General features: G+C 48.2%; 1 protein-coding gene across 5 annotated transcripts in view; it reads left to right on the top strand.

Moving 5' to 3' along the window:
• CYFIP2 (cytoplasmic FMR1 interacting protein 2) overlaps positions 1–19,032 on the top strand; it is a gene marked incomplete at its 5' end in the record, with an annotated part of 114,963 nt that overhangs the window by 7,977 nt on the left and 87,954 nt on the right. For 4 of the 5 annotated variants that reach the window (XM_079701926.1, XM_079701925.1, XM_079701924.1 and 1 more), the window contains 9 exons: positions 1,690–1,791; positions 3,960–4,141; positions 5,993–6,089; positions 7,376–7,504; positions 10,010–10,114; positions 12,224–12,315; positions 14,143–14,260; positions 16,668–16,787; positions 17,314–17,439. In XM_079701926.1, coding sequence (XP_079558052.1) covers positions 1,690–1,791; positions 3,960–4,141; positions 5,993–6,089; positions 7,376–7,504; positions 10,010–10,114; positions 12,224–12,315; positions 14,143–14,260; positions 16,668–16,787; positions 17,314–17,439 — 1,071 coding nt within the window. The remainder of the gene's footprint in view (positions 1–1,689; positions 1,792–3,959; positions 4,142–5,992; positions 6,090–7,375; positions 7,505–10,009; positions 10,115–12,223; positions 12,316–14,142; positions 14,261–16,667; positions 16,788–17,313; positions 17,440–19,032) is intronic. The other variant, XM_079701927.1, reaches the window with a different exon arrangement.

Below are 19,032 nucleotides of genomic sequence, written 5' to 3'. Positions count from 1 at the left end.
CAGCAGGGAGTGAAGCAGGGCCTCTTACCCGAGGGGGTGCGCTGAAAACATTCAGAGAGCATCCCGTAAAACTGACACCAGCTTTTAAAAATTGCTCAATATTATTTTATTTTGAAAGCAGTATACGCTAACTGTACAACACCCAAACCACTGCAGAAAGGTAGAAAGTAAAAAGCAAGACATCCTCACCCCTCCCTCCACCACCCAAATCCCCCACCTCCCACCAAAGCATAATCACTGTGGACGCTTTGTTGCATATTCATCTGGCTCTCTTGCCTCAAACATCATGAATATTTCTGTGATTATTATTTTGTAAATTATTGTCATTTACAAAAGTGTGTTGTTTCCTATTTATACAGTTCTGCCACTTGAATTTTTTACACTGTATTCTTTTTTTTTTTTTTTTGCCGTACACGGGCCTCTCACTGTTGTGGCCTCTCCCGTTGCGGAGCACAGGCTCCGGACGCGCAGGCTCAGCGCGTCACAGGCTCACGGGCCCAGCCGCTCCACGGCATGTGGGATCTTCCCAGACCGGAGCACGAACCCATGTCCCCTGCGTCGGCAGGCGGACTCTCAACCACTGCGCCAACAGGGGCGCCCTACACTGTATTCTTTATAACTGACTTTTTTCATGTTGACACACACAGATATTATTTTTACCATTATCATAGTTATATTATTTGTAGGTCCCACTGTAACCAAATCAACAGGACACAGGTGTGTAAACAGAAACCATTCCTCTACCTTGCTCCCAATCCTAACCCCAAGAGGTAACTACTTATTAACAGCTTGGTTTTCGCACCCTTTCAGATTCTCTATACCTGTATTATATATGGATACACACGCACACACACTGTTTTGTGTTTTGTTGAATAAAAACGGGATTAAATTACCCTTCCTGTCCTGCAGCTGTTTCCACCCCTCAGTTTATGGTAGCAATCTTTCCACCTCAGGTCAGAGATCTATCTCATTGCCCCTGACAGTTACATAATGATAGTGTATGAATGCATCATACTTTATCCATTTAATCATCGACTTCTGGATGTTTAGCTTGGTGCTTCCATTTTAAGAATTTCTATACAACAGTGTGAAGACTGTCCTTGGGTTTACTACCCTTTGCTCACTCTCCAGTTTCAGTGACCTGTTAGCAGCCTTGGGTGTGCATGCTGTGAACACATCTGCCACGGGATTCTGATGTGCTGAAAACCACTGGGCAGAGAAAATGGGCTTCTTAATGGCCCAAGTATGGCCAGGGGACTTTGTCCCAAGTGCATCCAGAGCCATGGACAGAACGTTTTCCTCTGCTTAGGATCAGGCAGCGGCCCCCAGATAGGAGTAGGGGGTACTGGGGTAGGAGTGGGGGAAAGGCAGCAGGAGGGAGACTGTGCAGCTCACCGAGTCGTGTGTACAGCTCATGGTCGGGGCACAGAACAGACTGAAGGGGAGGAGGGTCCTGTTCTGGGGACCAGCTGGTTTCTTTCTTGCAGCCAGTGTCTGGAGACCCGTTCTGCCCCCGTCAGAATGTCAGACAGGGCTACCCCAGCCTCCTCTCACTAGGTAACCATACCATTGATCGTCCTAAATGAGGTGCATTCAACAGTGAAAACGGGCCCTGTTGATAAGACAGCAGGTGTGAACCAGGACCTCCTGGGCAAACCAGGGTGTGCGAAACCCCCTGTCTCCCCACAGGTGAAATGCAACGAGCAGCCCAACCGAGTGGAGATCTATGAGAAGACAGTGGAGGTGCTGGAGCCGGAGGTCACTAAGCTCATGAAGTTCATGTACTTTCAGGTGAGGGGTCAGGGTGGGTCTGGACCAGGACACCTGAGAAGGTCCCCACGCTTCTAGACACTGGTACTGGATTTCTGTGCCATGTTATTTATTCATTCGGCAAACACTTTCTAGTGCTCCTGACCCACTCTGGCGTGAGCAAGACAGACAAGCCCCCTCCCTCCATATAATTCACATTCTAGTGGGCAAACGAGTGTGTCCTGGGTGGGAGGAGAGACTGACAATTAACAATACACAACAGAACAAGTGCTGTGAATAAAATACAGTTAAAGAACCTCTGGCATGGAGGGTATCTTTGACATGGACGCAGCTTTAGGGACGGCCTCCATGGAGGTGGTGTTTGAACTGAGATCTGTATGATGTGAAAGAGGATGGCAGGTGATGATCCAGGGGCAGAGGGTTTCAGGCAGAAGGAACTGCAAAGGCAAAGAGCCTGAAGTCTCAAGGAGCGTGACATGTTTAAGAAATGGAATGAAGCCAGGGAGGCTGCATAGTGAGCAGGGTAGGCAGGGACTTACTCATACAGCGCACTGCAGGCCAGGAGAAGAATACCTGGATTTTCTTCAAGCACCACAGGAAGCCGCTGGAGATTTCCAGTGACATGATCTGATCGAGGTGTTCTGGCTGCTCTGTGGTTGATGGATGGGAAGTGGGGGGCAGCACAGGTGTCAGGGGAGAAGAGTGGCAGCAGGGAGACCAGTTGGGAAGCCAAGAAGAGTGAGCATTTAAAGGAGGAAGAGAGAAAAGACAGCCAAAGCCTCCTGTGAATGAAAGGTAAGAGGGCAAGCTGGTTATTATGCTTTTTTGGAAGCCATCCAGGAATGCAGGCTGATGGCTTTAAGACCACCCTCTGCCCGGGTGGGAGTCCTGCCACACACTCTGTGACCTCCACGTGTATTTATGAGCCTCATAAGTAGACCTGCACGCACTGGCCCAGGGTCTGCCCTGCGCCCAGCTCTGTGCTGGCCTTCTGGGGGAGGGAGATGGGAACATCTGGGGAAGGTGAAGATAGAGCCTCGAAGGCACAGAAACCCAGGGTTCTGTCGCATTCTGACTGTGTTCTGTTAGTTATTTCAGACCTCTGACAACTTCAGTTTTCTTACCTTGGAAAGAATGCCTATTTCACAGGTTTTCTCTAGGGATAAATAAGGTCTGCTTGTAAAGTGCCCTGTTTGTAGAGCCCTCATTACAGAGCAGGTTTAACAAAGGGCAGCTACTGTTATTAGCATCATGCACCTGCTTTCGAGGAACCTAAAATGTCTTTGGGAAGGCAGGTTCAAGAGAGAAAAGCTACCCCAAAACTAAGTATGTGCTAAACTGAGGGCCTCCTGACAGGAGGTGTTTAGAGAAGGGGGGAGGTGAAATAGTCTAGAACTGTGCTGTCCAATAGCCACATATGGCTATCTACATGAATTAAAGTTAAATAAAATTTAAAATGCAGATCCTCCATTGCACTCGCCTTTTCAAGTATTCAGTATCCACATATGATGAGTGGCCATTGTATTGGACAGAGCAGGTATGGAACATTTCCATCATCCCAGAAAGCTGTGTTAGACTCTGGAAGGAGAAAGTGTGGCTTGATCTGGTCTTTGAAGGCCTCCCTATCTCCTTTCCTTGCTTTATTTTTTTCCATAGCACCTATCACATTCTAATGTAGAGAATTTGTTTATTTTGTTTTCTGTCAGCCATCACTAGAATATAAGCTCCTTCCGGTAGAGACTTTTTCTTCCGTTTTGTTCCCTGCTTTACCCCAGGGCCAAGAATGGTGCCTGGCACGTGGAAGACGCTCAGTCAACACCCATTTATTGGATGAATGAACCTCTTTCTCTGAGCATCCCTTTCACTGTCCATCTCTGCCCCCTTATTGTCTGGTGCCTGCACTGTCCTAGGTCTTGGGATACACACATGAACAAGACAGTGTTTTCTCAGCAAGGGCGTGGTGAATGAATTCATTGGTTTGACTCACTTGGGGGCAGGTTCTGGGCTTCCCTCTAGAAATCATCTTAGTATTTCAGCACACCTCTGAGAAAGACCTCTGGGCAGATTTGCCTTTCTCTAAATGTCCAGGCTCTGACTAGGGCCCCAGGGGAGGCTCGACCTCACCAGAGAGTGCAGTGAGGCACCCCACCAGGCCGCCGCATCCTGACCCGCTGCCCCTCTGCGTGCAGCGCAAGGCCATCGAACGCTTCTGCAGTGAGGTGAAACGGCTGTGCCATGCTGAGCGGAGGAAAGACTTTGTCTCCGAGGCCTACCTCCTGACCCTGGGCAAGTTCATCAACATGTTCGCAGTCCTGGACGAGCTGAAGAATATGAAGTGCAGCGTCAAGAACGATCACTCTGCCTACAAGAGGTCAGGGCCCCTCCCCCTCCCCCATCTTCCTGGGCCGCCGGCCAGTGGCCAGTGGGAGGAAGAGGACAGAGCCCTTCTAAGAGGCTCCTTCTCGGAACCAAGCTAGCCAGTCCCCAGACACAGTGGGGTTGGGGGCCTGCCTCTGTGTCTGCAGTTTAAGGAATAAGGTACAGAGCTGAGTTTTGGAGAACTGGGTCTTGGCAGGGTTTTCTGTCTCAAGGTGGAATCAAATCCTCATTTGCCCCACCTGTGGAGCAGCAGCATTTTTTTCTGTGTCCCGTGCAGTCTGAGATTATATTGTGATTGATATAATCATCAAATAGTCACAGGAGTCATTCTCTGCAAGAATCAGAAAGCCAGTTCAAACTGCTTATGTAAAAGAAGAAACTGCGTTGGCTCCCGGAACAGAAAAGTCCTGGTCAGCTTGATCCAGGTACTCAGGTGATATTGTTGGTCTGGTTCCCTCTACCTCTCAGCTCAGCTTTCCTCAGTATCAGCTTCATTCTCAGGCAGGCTCATGCCCTGTGTGGCCTCCAGCAGCTATAAGCGTCCCGCCAGCCAATGTAGCAACCCCAGCTCCTAAGGATGGAAAGAATGCTCCTCCTTGCAAATACTTTTGCAGAAGCCCCAGGGAGGATTGTCATTGCTCCCGCTTGGGTCATGAGCTGACCCCTCCATCAGACACTATACTATGTATGTGTGTGTTGGGGTGGTGCTGATGGGAGGGATGCTCGTCCTTGGGGTCAGTTGGAGGTAAGTGTCAGCTCACAAGAAAGAAGGACTGAGGGGGGCGGAGGGGTCAGTCCTCTCCAGAAATTTGGATACAGCCACCCAAAAGTGGGGGAGGGCAGGCGAAAGCAGCCAATATACTTTGTGTTGGTTGAGGCTCAGATATGCTCCAAGGTGTCTGTGCACATCTCTTGGGAAGGGTTTTCTGTGTCACTGCTGAAGAGGGCCCCCCTCCGGAACCACATCCTCTCAGGGCTCCATGGTAACTGGAGAAAACAGGCAACATACGGATCCTCACCGTTTTATCCTCCTGAGTGAATTGAAACCTGGGAGTACCCAGAAGACAGGGCCCCATTCAGAAATGGCAATTTCACAAAGATTCCATAGCCAGCTAGCTCATGGTACAGTATCTTCCCCACAGATTCTCCCCAGATGTGGCCAACTCCTTCCATCATGGTCACAGCCTACATGCTCTGTGGACCGGCTAGGGTCATGAGCAAGACAGGTGTCTTGTCTGTGTTCTGCGGTCCATCGTGACACGGGCTGCATCACCTCCACCTCCAGGTCAGGCTGGAGAAGTCCCAGGGCTGTGGTTTTCTCCCTTTAAGTCCCGCTGTGTTCCCCACACCCATCATCCCTTCACTTGTGATCCCGTCAGGTTAAATAGACTTTGTTTTTCCATTCAATGTTGAGAAACATTGAGATTTTCCTACAAATAACATAATACGCAACGAAAACAAAACATCCTGCTGCCTGCAATTCTTCTCCGTGACTTACTGTGCAGTTTCACTGGAGGTCACTGTGAGGCACAGGGATGCCTGTTTCTCTCTGTCCTACCACAAGCTGGTTGACGGGATGCTAGCTGCCCTTAAACTTTCCTGGTCTTTGAGCTTCAGTGCGTTCTTGCCTCCTAATTTCAGATACCCTTATTACAAGGGTGCAGACAGCTCCTAATGAAATGACTCCAGAACACACTCTCCTTTGATATTAGAGTCACTTGTGATGTTCAGAGCCCCTTAACCTCAGGGACAGTGTATCCGGGTTAGCTGAGCCATGGGGCCCATGAGGCCCGGCTGAGGCCTGCTGTGCTTGAGCATCCCTCTCTGCAACACCCCTTCCCAGGGCGGCGCAGTTCCTGAGGAAGATGGCGGACCCCCAGTCTATCCAGGAGTCACAGAACCTGTCCATGTTCCTGGCCAACCACAACAGGATCACCCAGGTGATGGCAAACCCATGTTAGTCCTGGCCTGGCATCCCGCGACGCAGGCCAGGGCCTGGAGGTTGGTGGGGGGGCCCACGAGCAGAGGAGCTCTGTCCAGATCATCCGTCCCCTTTGCCCTACTCGGGCTTTAAGCTGCAGACCTAAGTCTCCCCTGCCAAACACAGATGGCCCTTTCACCCTCTCCGGAGTTTGTTCTCTGAAAACCTTCTAGCCAGTGTTCTGCCCCTGCGTCGGTGTAGATTGAGAGCTTGGGTTCTGGAGTTAGACCGCCTTGTTTTCTCATCCTAGACCCTCCACTGACCCACTGTGAGGCCTCGGGGAAGGTCTAAGCCTCAGTTTCCTCGTCTGTAAAATGGGGCTGTTGTTTTGCCACTCATAGGACAGTGGTGAGAAATAAATGAGATACTATATAAAAAGCCCTTAACATGCAGAGCCTGATAGACAGCAAGGACATAAAAAGATGTAGTCATAGTTGCTGCCACCGCTTTGCCAGGGTATTCCCGCTCAGCTGTGGCTCTCACGCTCTGCCTGACTTAAAATAACCTGTCTGGTGCATCTGTTAATTCAGTCTAAACAGGCACCAGCAGGAATGTCAGCAGGACCCAGGCCTAAACTTGAGAGGAGCCTTCAATCTTCAAAGGGTTTCCGGGCTAAAATTTTTCTCAGGGCTTCACTGGGCCTTCCCCGCTCTGTGTTACCTACAGAAGGCTCCTCAGTGTTGAGGCTTCAGGTTTTTTCCTGGGGACCCTGCCCCATGCCTGAGCCCCATGCACACCCTGCCATGGGCCAGTGTGTCCCTTTGGAGACAAGGGGCCTGGGGTGGAGACCTCAGGCCTTCTTGTACAGGAAATGTCTTTGTACTGCTGTGTCCTGCCAGGAGGGAGACACCTGCTGGCCCAGCTCTCCTCCACTGAGCTTGGTCTTCCCACCATCATCTGAGAAGACGTCTTGGGCTCAGTCCACACTGTCAAAACTAAGCTGAGATTACCACGGGCCTAGCTGAACTGCTTTCAGCTCAGCCCAGTAAAGCACTTTCTAACCATCAGAACTGCCAGGAAATACGATGGAAGGCCCCAAGGGGAGCAGGTCCCTGCCATGGGGGATGTGCAGGAGCTCTGACCAACCACTGTGGGCACGTTGAGGAGAGGCTGCAGGCTCCCCTCCACCCGGGGCGGTCAGTGAGGCCGGGCACTGTCCCAGGGCCCAGCGGTGGCCCATCGTGGGTGGTGTGTGTGTGAGGATGCAGGACAGGGGCTAACCGGGGCGGGGGCACTGCTGTTTAGTGTCTCCACCAGCAACTGGAAGTGATCCCAGGCTATGAGGAGCTGCTGGCCGACATTGTCAACATCTGTGTGGATTACTACGAGAACAAGATGTATCTGACCCCCAGTGAGAAGCATATGCTCCTCAAGGTACAGCTCCCCCAGTCACACACCCCAGGGCCTGGGCTTGCCCTCTCACCTCCTTCTTATTTAAAATCATTTGTTTTTAATATTTCTTTCTTCTTACTTAAGCATTGATACAGATCTTACTGCATATAGTGTTTTGTAACCTGTTATTTGCCTTGAACATGTCATGTACACCTTTCCAGACATCATTAAGGCTCTTTCTACAGTGTGATTTTTTTTGGGGGGGAGGTATGCAGGCCTCTCACTGTTGTGGCCTCTCCCTTTGCGGAGCACAGGCTCCGGACGCGCAGGCTCAGCGGCCATGGCTCACGGGCCCAGCCGCTCCGTGGCGTGTGGGATCCTCCTGGACCGGGGCATGAACCCGCGTCCCCTGCATTGGCAGGCGGACTCTCAACCACTGCACCTCCAGGGAAGCCCCTACAATGTGATTTTTAATGGCTGCCAAGTATTCCATTGTATGGGGACATTGTGATTTAACAGATCCCCTGTGGTTGGATATTTCTTTGCTAAACTGCATTGAAACTCTGTAGCATACCTTCGTGTCCATACTCTTGTTAAGCCAGACATCCTGGAGGAAAAAACTGCCAACTCAAGGGGAAGGCAGAATCTTCAAGCTTTTGCTGTATTTTGCCAAGTGGGTCACATTTGTTTCATCAGTTTACAAGTTTCATTTCTTAATTACCAAGTAATTTTTATTATTGTAGAAAATCTGGACTATACAGAAAAGCATAAAAAAAATTGAATCTCTTACAATCTTTCCATCCAGAGATAACACTTTTAGCATTTTGATGTATATCTTTCTCATATTTTCATATGTATGCAATTTACATAAATTTTGTGCACGTGTAATTTTTATCCCACTTCATTAAATGCATTTGGAAGATTATGCAGCCCTTAAATAATGTCATTTGGATGAGCTTTAATTTCTTTAACCATTATTCTATCGTTAGCTGCTTAGATTATTTCTAATTTCCCTCTGACAACAATAGCCCGGAAATGAATAATCTTCTCCATATTCATATGCATCACCCCTTTTGATTCGTTCTTCCCCAGAACCTCTCCTTTCAAAATTCCGCTGCTGGTTTGACTTTTTCTTCCTCTCCATGTCGCCTCTTGCTATTTCAAGAATCCCAGCCCTGTTGGTGTTCCCTTCTTAACATTTCCATAACATCTCAAAGAAGCTTGCAGGACAGTGTGGCTTTGTGTCTTGTTCACTCTGGCTTCCTCTGCACAGTCAGAAATGCAGAGAAGTCACCCAGAGCTCAGCAGTCTCTCTCACCCCCAGTGCTATGCCGGGGCAATTACCATAGCTCTGCCCAGAATTGCTGCTTCCACTAAGTAGGTTGCTAAACCCCAGTCCTCCAAGCATACTTTGATGCTGCCATCAGATTCTCAGGCCCTTCTTTTCTCTTGCCTGCTTTTAATCCTCCCACGTCTCAGCTTCCCAACCTTCTTTTCCCTCTCAATTCTCTGCCTCCTCAACCTGGACTCCTGCACTGCTTGCTGTTTCCCTCGTCTCTGCAGTTTGTTAGTGAACTCAGATGCCACCAGGGAGCGCCTTCTACCTTAAATGGAAAAGTCTGGTGCACACCCTGCGGAACTGCAAAATGCAAACGCCCATCCTCTAGTCCACTCCCTTAGGTGTCAGACGTGACTTATCCCCAGTCACATAGCAACTGTGTGCTGAGGGAAGCTGCTTTCAACCTAGCAATTCAGGCCTCCTCAGGCTTGCTGTACATTCAACAAAAAGAGCAAAATAAGCCAGCATTCAGGAAACTATTGTATGGACTGGAATATCAAGAATCAGCCTGTCAACCTGCTTATAGGGCATTGTCAGGCAAAAAATGTGTTCTTTTTGTTAATGAAGTCACCAATGAGATTCGTTGGGAATCTTTGTTGTAGTTTCCTTGGAGAAAGGGGTGAATAGTTTCACATTCACTTACCATCTAGTGATTATTCATCAAGTGCCTGCAATGTGCTGGGGCCCAGGGATGCAGCAACAGCACCCCTCAGTCCTTCCTCTCAAGAAGGATCTAAGTGCATACATGTTGTTGTCAGATCCCGGTTCAGATCCTGTCTCTGCAGCTTACTAGCTGTGTGACCTTGGCAAGCTGTCTAACCTCTCTGTGTCTCCAATTCCTCATCTGTAGAATAAGGTTATTGTGTAGAACTTGACTCATAAGATTGTTGTGAGAATGAAGGATAATGCCTGCTAAATCCCAAAGCACAGACTGGCCCATGGGGGAGGACTCAAGAAGTGGCCGCCATGATAATATATGAAAGAGTCCTCTGCATTTCTTCACAGAAATCAAATTTCTGGTTGAAATTAGACCTATGGGTCCCCCCCCTTTTTTTTTCTTTTTTTTTTTGAAGACACATGGGTTTTTGTCACAGAATGTGTCACTACAGGGAATGTGTACACAATACACAGATCTGCTTTTTTTTTGTTTTTTTGAAACTTTTCCAGTGGATGTGACTGGCTTCTGGCTCTGCCTGTTCTCACTCTAGGTAATGGGTTTTGGTCTCTACCTGATGGATGGAAATGTCAGTAACATTTACAAACTGGATGCCAAGAAGAGAATCAACCTCAGCAAAATCGATAAGTTCTTTAAGGTCAGCACCTGGGGCTGGGGTTGGGCAGGGGGCCAAGGGGTGGTCTCTCTGGGGAAAGGAATGAAATTAACCAGCAAGTAGTGGGGCTTATTGATTGAACTGTAGCTCTAAAGACCCCAAGAGGAGGAGAATAGAACGATAGGGCCTCCAGCTGCCCTGGGTAGAGGAATCTACACTATAGAAGGCATGGGCCTGAGTCTCAGGATTCAGCTGGGATTTGGCTAGGAGGCCTTGTGATTCTTTCCGCATACTGCATTTTCCCTTTTCTGAAATCCCTTGCCATCTAAAGAAAGAGGTGCGTCCCAGAAGACAGAGCCCACTTTAATTTTCAGTATATATCAGAGCCCACAGAAGCAGGAGGAATAAAGACTGGATTTTACATTGATTCACATTCGCAAACGCACAGCCTCTCCTGGCCCACCAGAGGCCCCTCGCTCTCCCTGCCTCTGGGCAGAATGCCTCATCAGCGTCCAGCCCACACTCAGTCCATCCCAGTGCCTCAGAGATTTGATCTTCTGGCCCCAAATCTTTAACAATAAAACCTTGTGGTTTGCCTTTGAGGTTTTCGCAAAGGGGTTTTCTCCTTTAGAAGTGAATTCCACGTTGTCAGTGTATTCTAGCATCAGGCATTTCAGGCCTGGAGTGGAGCCTCTGAGGTCAGACACGGGAAAACCAGGCTTCAGTTAAAAGTGGAATTCCTCAAAGGTGTGGCCAAGCCTGGGTCCCACCGACTCTTGGAGGTTAAGAGGGAAATAAGTCACCAAAAGGCTTCCTGTGGCTTGGCTTGGCTTCTTTTTGAAGCTGAAACTTTCACTTTTCTCTGGAGCTGCCCAAAGTGAAAACAGAGCTCATCTTGGGAGAACTGGCCATATCTGCCTCTGCCTTAAATCCGCATGAATGAGCTGGGGGTGGAGTGGAAGACCACAATCTCGCCTCACAAAGACCTGGGTTTTAGTCTCGCTCTGCCACTTCATAGCTGGGTGACTTTGGGAAAGTCACAGAACTTCTCTGAAACTGAGTTCCCTGGCTCGAAAAACAGCAATGCTAAGGGTATCTACTTTATAGGGTTCCCTTGAGGATTCAGTGGGATCACATAGGTCAGGCAAAGCCCTGGGTTATAATCCCAGCTCCTTGGCTTCTAGCCAGTCTTTGTGAAAACAGTCACTTCAGCTGTCAAAGCTTCAGTTTGTCCATCTGTTAAATGGCAGTGATACTAGTACTGACCTCACCCAGTTATTCTGTGGATCGAAATACTGTTTTCTGATTTGCTTAATAGACTATTTTTTAGAGCAGTTTTAGGTTCACAGCAAAATTGAGCAGAATGAACGGGGGTTTCCCATATACCCCCTGCCTCCACTCATACACAGCCTCCCGCATTGTCAGAACTCCCAACAGAGGGGTACATTTGTTATAGTCCATGAACCTACATTATTGGCACATCATTATCACCCAAAGTCCATGGTTTGCAATAGGGATAACTCTTGGCACTGTGCATTCTGTAAGTTTTGACAAATGTATAATGATCTATATCCAACATTATGGTATCATGCAGAATAGTTTCACTGCCCTAGAAACCCTCTGGTTTTGAAGGGCTTGGCACAGTGCCTAGTGCATAAGAAGCAGACAGAAAATACCAGCCTCCCCGAATTGTCTGCCCTCTGGTGTTAGGTGTTAAAGGTTTCAATCACTTCACGTTGTGGAGTTTCTCAGGAAGGTCATGCCCAGCCAGTGGCATCTGGGCACCCACTCACAGAGCTCAAAGCAGCGAGGATCCTCGAATCCAAGGAAAATTAGAGCGGAAAAGACCCTGCCCTGGGAGGCAGACCATCTGGTCCTCATTCTTCATCTGTTCTGTCTGCTGGGTAACCTTGGACAAGTCACTTTGCCTCTCTGGGCTCAGTTGCTGGAACATAGGGATGGTTGGAGGCATGGGAGGACCTCTGTGCTGGCTGGGGCTCTTTGTGGTTCCAGGGTCACATAGTAGCATCTTCGGAAGCAGAAACTGGGGGTCATCCCAGAGGCACACACGGAGGCCTGTCTCCCCCGGCGGAAGGCAGCCACCTGGCCCTTCCCTCCGTGTCTCACGCACTGTATTTGCTTCCTTTGCAGCAGCTGCAGGTGGTGCCCCTTTTCGGCGACATGCAGATAGAGCTGGCCAGATACATTAAGACCAGTGCTCACTATGAAGAGAACAAGTCCAAGTGAGTGCCTGCCGTAATGTCTCTCGGCTCCCCCGAGGATGCCCAGCCCGGGCAGGGGGCCGAGGGGCCACTTCAGCCCCTCCCCCCTCCCCAGAGCCCTGGGCAGGTGGATTCCGTCCAATCACTGGCGCCTGGCAGAGGGGAGCAGTGGATGGTGCTCTGAGCCCTATTGCACCTGCCCTTTGCTGCAAGGGTTCAAAAGTGCTCAGAGCACAGCCCTGCCCCTTCTCTGTCCCCATGGTGGCCCACGCCGCCTGCAGGGGAACAGCAGGAGTCCTCCTTCCCCTGAGAAGGGGGAAGAGTGACCGGCCCTCAGTGGTCAGGCAGAGTGAGATGGCCTTGTTCTTCACCACACTGGTTCTCTCTTCAGGTTTTGTGTCCACGCAGTAAGTATGCCGTGGAGGGTATTGTTCCGACGGTTCCAACTGTGAAGTAGGTTGACGACCTCTCCTTATGTTGTTTTATAAACCACCACTCTAGGTGATCTGAGCTAAGATCTGGGGTGTCAGCACCTCATGGAAGTTGGGGGACATTCGGCTACAGTCTTGGCCACCCCTTTGATCTCTGGCCTTGTTAAGGAGGTTTCTGCCTGCGTTTCTGTACAGAGGGGGGCCGACCATCCTTTAGTCAGGGGTGAGGGTATTAGGGCCTTAAAAGTATGCAAATGGAGTGTACTTGAACTCCACCAGCTTTGAGCCACAGCAGGTGAGTCTTGCCAGGGAAAGTTGGTTTAAGTCTTTTCATAACCCAGTGGCTGCTGGTGTATGAGGACGTCTTTCAGGAAAAGCATGGAGTCCAGAACGCTGAACTCATTGCTTAACTTTTCCCTGCGTGAATTCTCGGCCACCTAAGGTTGGTTGGGAGTGGTGATGTGACCAGGATGGTGGTCAGAGGTTCAAGTGATGGTGTCCCCATCCATACACAAGGACCTCAAAAGAAAAGTCATGCCAAAGTATAGGCATGAGGAAGTCTGTCACCATTCTGCGTATTCTCTGGAGCGCCCTTTCAGAGCTCCTTCTGAAATAGTAAATTCTCTCTACAATGCATATCTGCTTTGTTTGGTGTCCATGCTTAATCTGTCCACTGGGTCACCCGGCACCAGATGGCAGAGGACAGTGAACGGGGTTGTCTTTTTTTTCTCTTGCGGAAGGAGAGTGAAGATTCTCATTCATTCATTTCCTCCCCAATTTAGGATGTTTTCCCAAAGATCTCTTTCAAAAAAGTTGAGGAAAGAGTTGAGGAGAAAGAAGAGAGGAAGGGGGAGAAGATGAGAAAGAGAGACCAGTGCCTTTCAGAATGGCTGTGGTTTTCCTCTCCATAGAGAGCTTCCGTGTTGCCAGCTCGCTGTTGAAAAAGAGGCACAGTCCCTTTAGTTTTCCCGAGTCCTGCCCATAGGCCCCCTCCAACGACAGCTTCAACCACAGGACGTAGTGCTGCCGGGGTCAGTAGATAGGTTTGGGAGGCCGCCCACCTTGCTTTTTCTTTGCTTGGATTCCAGTTCTTTGCAGCCCTAGAGAGGCTGCAAGTCCCTCCCCGCTCACGTCACTGGTAAGTACTGTGGACACCCGTTATCTGGAAAAGCCTGCGATTGGGTCTTAGAGGAGGCCAGCCCCAAGCAGGAGGAGAAAAGGCTGTTCTGTTCAGCCTGCAGTCCCCGCAGCGGGATTTAGAAGGCACTCTTGCTGGTAGCTGGGACACCTCTTGGTCCACCCAGGGGAGCCGGCCACGTTGGCCGAGCACCAGGAGCAACTAGTGAATGGAAGGAGCCTGCCCCACCCAGGTGCCTAAGGCCAGGACCCACTCTGACCCCCCTGATTTTCTGCCCAGGTGGACGTGCACCCAGAGCAGCATCAGCCCCCAGTACAATATCTGCGAGCAGATGGTTCAGATCCGGGATGACCACATCCGCTTTATCTCCGAACTCGCTCGCTACAGCAACAGTGAGGTGAGCTCGCTCTGGCTGCTGGGATGGAGGCCCGTGTGGGCCCAGGGTGGGAAGGGGTGAGGACCGGCCAGCAAAGAGGTGAGATCATGGAGAGTGGAGGAGTAAGGGAATACACACTGGTGGCATGGATTTTAGAGCCAGATGGAACTGGGTGTGATTCTGGTTCTGCTGCTGACCTTCACAAGTTATTCAATATCCCTGAGCCTCAGTTTCCTCATCTGAAAAATGGAGCTAATAGTATCTGGAAAGGTTCATTGAGAGGATTAAACAATATGATGCATGGAAAATGCATTGTGCCTAGCAGCTAGTAACAGTCCAGTAATTGTTAGTCTGTGCGTGATCTAAACCATCTCCACCCTGGATGGCAAGAGAAACAAAGTTCTGAGCAATCATGGTGATAACACCATCTAAATATTTTTAAACAACAATTATAAATAATCATTGTAGTAAGCCAGAAAATACAGTTAGCAGCAAAATAAGGTCATAAAAATCTCCTGTGATCCCACTAATTACATTTTTACTGGCACTGGATTTTTCTTTTCTTCCTTTTTTTTTTTTTGTAGGGAAGCATGATCGGTGCACAAACCTCAGGAAAAATACAGATAGGCAGAAGGAGGGAAAATCAATCATGTAAAATCCTCCACCCAGAACCAACTATGATTAACATTTGGATGTATATATCCTTCTGGATCTCTTTCTGTATAAACCCTTCTAATGAATATATATGTTGGTTTAATAAATATAGGTCTCCAGATTTGAATTCCCTTATTACCTGGAGCTCCTGGAAGACTCTGCACTACCATGCATATGCCCACTGGCTCCACCATGTGGCCGATGGCCATAGTTACGCTTTCCAAAACCCAAACTAGGGAAATGTCTTTGATCCAAGGGCATCATATTTGAAATGAGAACAGCCAGATAAATGCAGGTGGTGCGGTCATTAGACGAGTGGCCCACATTCTCAAGAGGGCTTCTGGTGGACATGGACCAGGGTCAAGCCCAAACCTTTGACTTTCTTACCTGTATGTGACAATGAACTGAACATAAGCTATGGGAATAATTTAAGTGCTGGGGACCCCTTCATTCCTTGTCCAGTTTTGATATGATCTAAGAATGAGTCTTGCTCAAAGCTATTTTTAGAATTATACAGCTTATACATGTGTATGGACAGACCACTCTCAGTGTTCACAGCAGTTATATTCTGTAAAGTGGCCGTCAACACTAAATCAGCAAGCACTGAACCATCGCTCTTCGAGAAAATACAGGGTTAGGTTCCTGTGAGCTTCCGATCACAGTGTTTCCATCAGCTGGTTTTTAATACATAACCTTATTTTACATGCGTTTCTGCTTAAAGACGCCTTATGTAATATATATTGTTGATTTGTTAGTGTTAAATCACAGCCAGCAACACTATAATTCATGCCTGAGCAAAGCTTATCTAAAATACGTATTTTCTCCATAATGCCCATCACAGCCTCCTTTCTCATAGGGGCATAGACCGAGCATCAGCACTGTGCTTGGGGGCCATTTTAAATAATGAAATCACTGGTAAAAAGTATAAGAATGTGGAAAACGGGGCACTAAATAGACCAGGAACGGGACACTTGTGTACAGTAGGAGCTGAAACAAGAGAGCAGAGAGTTGCCTTGTTCAGCCTCAGCTGAGAACATGACTCAAATTTTTTCCCTCTCTGCCCACGTCTGAAACTGACCATGAAAGCACTGCAAGGATTGATCTTGAGGTTACAAATAAATTTTAGTGAATAGGGAAATTCACAAATACAGAATCCACAAATAATGAGGACTGGCTCTATATGTATATATATATACACATACACATATATCTATGCATATGCACAGTATACATACATACAGTATTTCACTGTGGAATATTACATGTTCAAATAGATGTTTATCTTCACCAGTGCTTTTCAGTCCGTGAGTCATTTCTAATTGAGTTGTGAAATCAATTTAGTGGTTTCTAATTAGCATTTTGTTATGAAATGGAATAAAAAAATCAGAGGGAATCTCAAGTATTGAGCATAAAGTTGCTTCGTGAAAAATGTTCATGCCTATATTGAATACCTCTAAGTAGGTACGTGTTCCTGAGTTAGTATACAGTATGCACTTCCTACTGTAAATCGCAGACCCAAAAGTCTGAAAGCTGCTGTGCTGCAGTCAACCAGGGTCGTTGTGAGTGGGCCTCTGGCGTCACACCACCTGAATTTGAACCCTCAATCAATTACAAGGCATGTGGCCTTTAGCAAGGCATTTGTCTGAGCCTCAGTTTGTCTGTCAAGCGGTATAATAATAGCACCTCCCTTGCAGTGTTCTTGGGGGAATCAGTGAAATAAGGTAGAAAAGTGCCAGGTGCGTCGACAGTGAGGGTGACAGCTGATGTTCCCCAGGTGGTGACGGGCTCCGGGCTGGACAGCCAGAAGTCGGACGAGGAGTACCGCGAACTCTTTGACCTGGCCCTGCGGGGCCTGCAGCTCTTGTCCAAGTGGAGCGCCCACGTCATGGAGGTGGTAGGTGTCCCAGGGCAGAGGGTCTGCCCCTTCCCGGCCCCTCCATCCTGAACTCGGTTCACGTGGAATCTGTCTGCCCCTGCCTCTCTCTGGCACTCTATTTTTTAAACCGCTTTATTGAGATATAATTCACACACCACACCATTCACCCATTTAAAATGTAAATTTGTTAATTTTTAGTATATTGCCAGTGCTGGGCAGCCGCAGTCAAATTTAGAACATTTTCATCACCTCAAGAAGAACCTGGTACAATCACCCCCTATTCCCTATCCCTGCAGCCCTAAGCAGTCTCCTTCTGTCTCTATGGAGTTCCCTATTTTGGCTGTTTCCTATAAGTAGAATCGTATCATATGTGGTTATGTGTGTCTGGCACTTTTACTTCACGTGTTCAAGGTCCCTCCATTGTAGCACAAATCAGTACCGCATTGCCTTTTATGACTGAGTGATAGTCCGTTGTGTGGACTCACCCCATTTGGTTGATGCATTCACCCGCTGATGGACGCGTGGGTCTCTCCTCTCTCCCCAGTACTCCTGGAAGCTCGTTCACCCCACGGACAAGTTCTGCAACAAGGACTGCCCGGGCACGGCCGAGGAGTATGAGCGAGCCACCCGCTACAACTACACCAGTGAGGAGAAGTTTGCCTTCGTCGAGGTGGGTGCTGACTCCCTGCGCCTCCTCGCCCCCCACCCCTGAGGCTGCTCAGTGTCAGCAGCCGTAGGGCTTCCTGGAGGGGTGCTGGGCCGGGCGGCAGCCATGGGCCTCTTGTGCATGCACTTCCCTGCCCCCTCCTCCCACCCGAATTCATCTCTGTCCCAAGTTGTTCTTTCAGAAGCGGTGAGAAACGCATTCTGTTCTTAGAATCCCAAAGAAAGAGGCACTCCATTAGACCAAACAGCAGGGACAAAACACGTGGCCAAAAGAGATATAACAAATGCCCAGACTGAGGAGTGGTTGGAGAACTTCAGATCGAAACTAAGATGAGATAGAATGCTGACCAGTCAGGATAGTAAAGATCTAGTAGATTGGTGATGTCTGTTGCTGGTTGAAGTGGGATGTAGACCTTCTCAGATACTTTGAGTGGCCAGTCCACATTTTACAGGCTTTCTGTGAGGGCATTCTGATCATCTGTATTCAGATTTTTAACAGGCATACCGTTTGGCACGTATATATCTCAGGGAAATAAGCCAACTGTGCCGAGACATATATAACAGACATTTATTGCCGTATTGTTTATAATGCCAAAATATGTGAAACAACTGAAATGTCCTTCAATATGGACCAGGTAAAATAAATAAAGGTACAGCTATATCATTGAATTCTATGCAGCCACTAAAATGGATGTACTGACATGAAAAGATATACACAGTATATTGTTAAAAAAGAAACAGGTTAAAGAGCGGCATGTAAAATGATGCCATTTCTACTAAAATTAATATACTTTTGCACATCTGCTCAAAATGGAAGGACATAAGTGTATATATTTATATATACCAAACCATTAACAGTAGTAATTTCTAAAGGGAGGATTCTACTTCCTGCTTTATAACCTTCTGATTTGGTTTTTTTGTTTGTCTGATTACAAAAAGATATGTCTGTGAGGGTGACAGAGCTCATTCTTGCTGGGTTATGAGTGACAGCTACCTCTTTCATGACTCTCTGAAGCCTAGAAGTCAGAGACTTGGATGCTACCCCTGGACCCTTCATCTCTCTGAGCCTCAGCCTCTTTGTCTATAAGATGGAGCTGATTATCTTTACCCACTTCCATCCCAGCATCATTGTTGAAAATCAAAGAGTAATTACCAGAGATAATGATGTAGATGAGCAGTGAAGGCTATAAAGCGTCATACATATTAGGGGTTAGAGTTGCTCTTTAGCTGATCTCCAGGCTGTACTCTAAAGAACTGAGGCTCAGTGGGGTCATTTCAGGCAGGTATGTGTTCCTGAGTTAGTAGATAGTATACACTTCCTATGGTAAATCACAGACCCAGAAGTCTGAAAGCTGCTGCACTGCAGTCAACCAGGGTCGTTGTGAGTGGGCCTCTGGCGTCACACCACCTGAATTTTTTGTTTTTTACATCTTTATTGGAGTATAATTGCTTTACAATGGTGTGTTAGTTTCTGCTTTATAACAAAGTGAATCAGTTATACATATACATATGTTCCCATATCTCTTCCCTCTTGCGTCTCCCTCCCTCCCACCCTCCCTATCCCACCCCTCTAGGACACCACCTGAATTTGAACCCT

This window comes from Hyperoodon ampullatus (assembly GCF_949752795.1).
Source record: "Hyperoodon ampullatus genome assembly, chromosome: 4".
Lineage (NCBI taxonomy): Eukaryota > Metazoa > Chordata > Mammalia > Artiodactyla > Ziphiidae > Hyperoodon > Hyperoodon ampullatus.
This window is presented reverse-complemented; position numbering and strand designations above follow the sequence as displayed.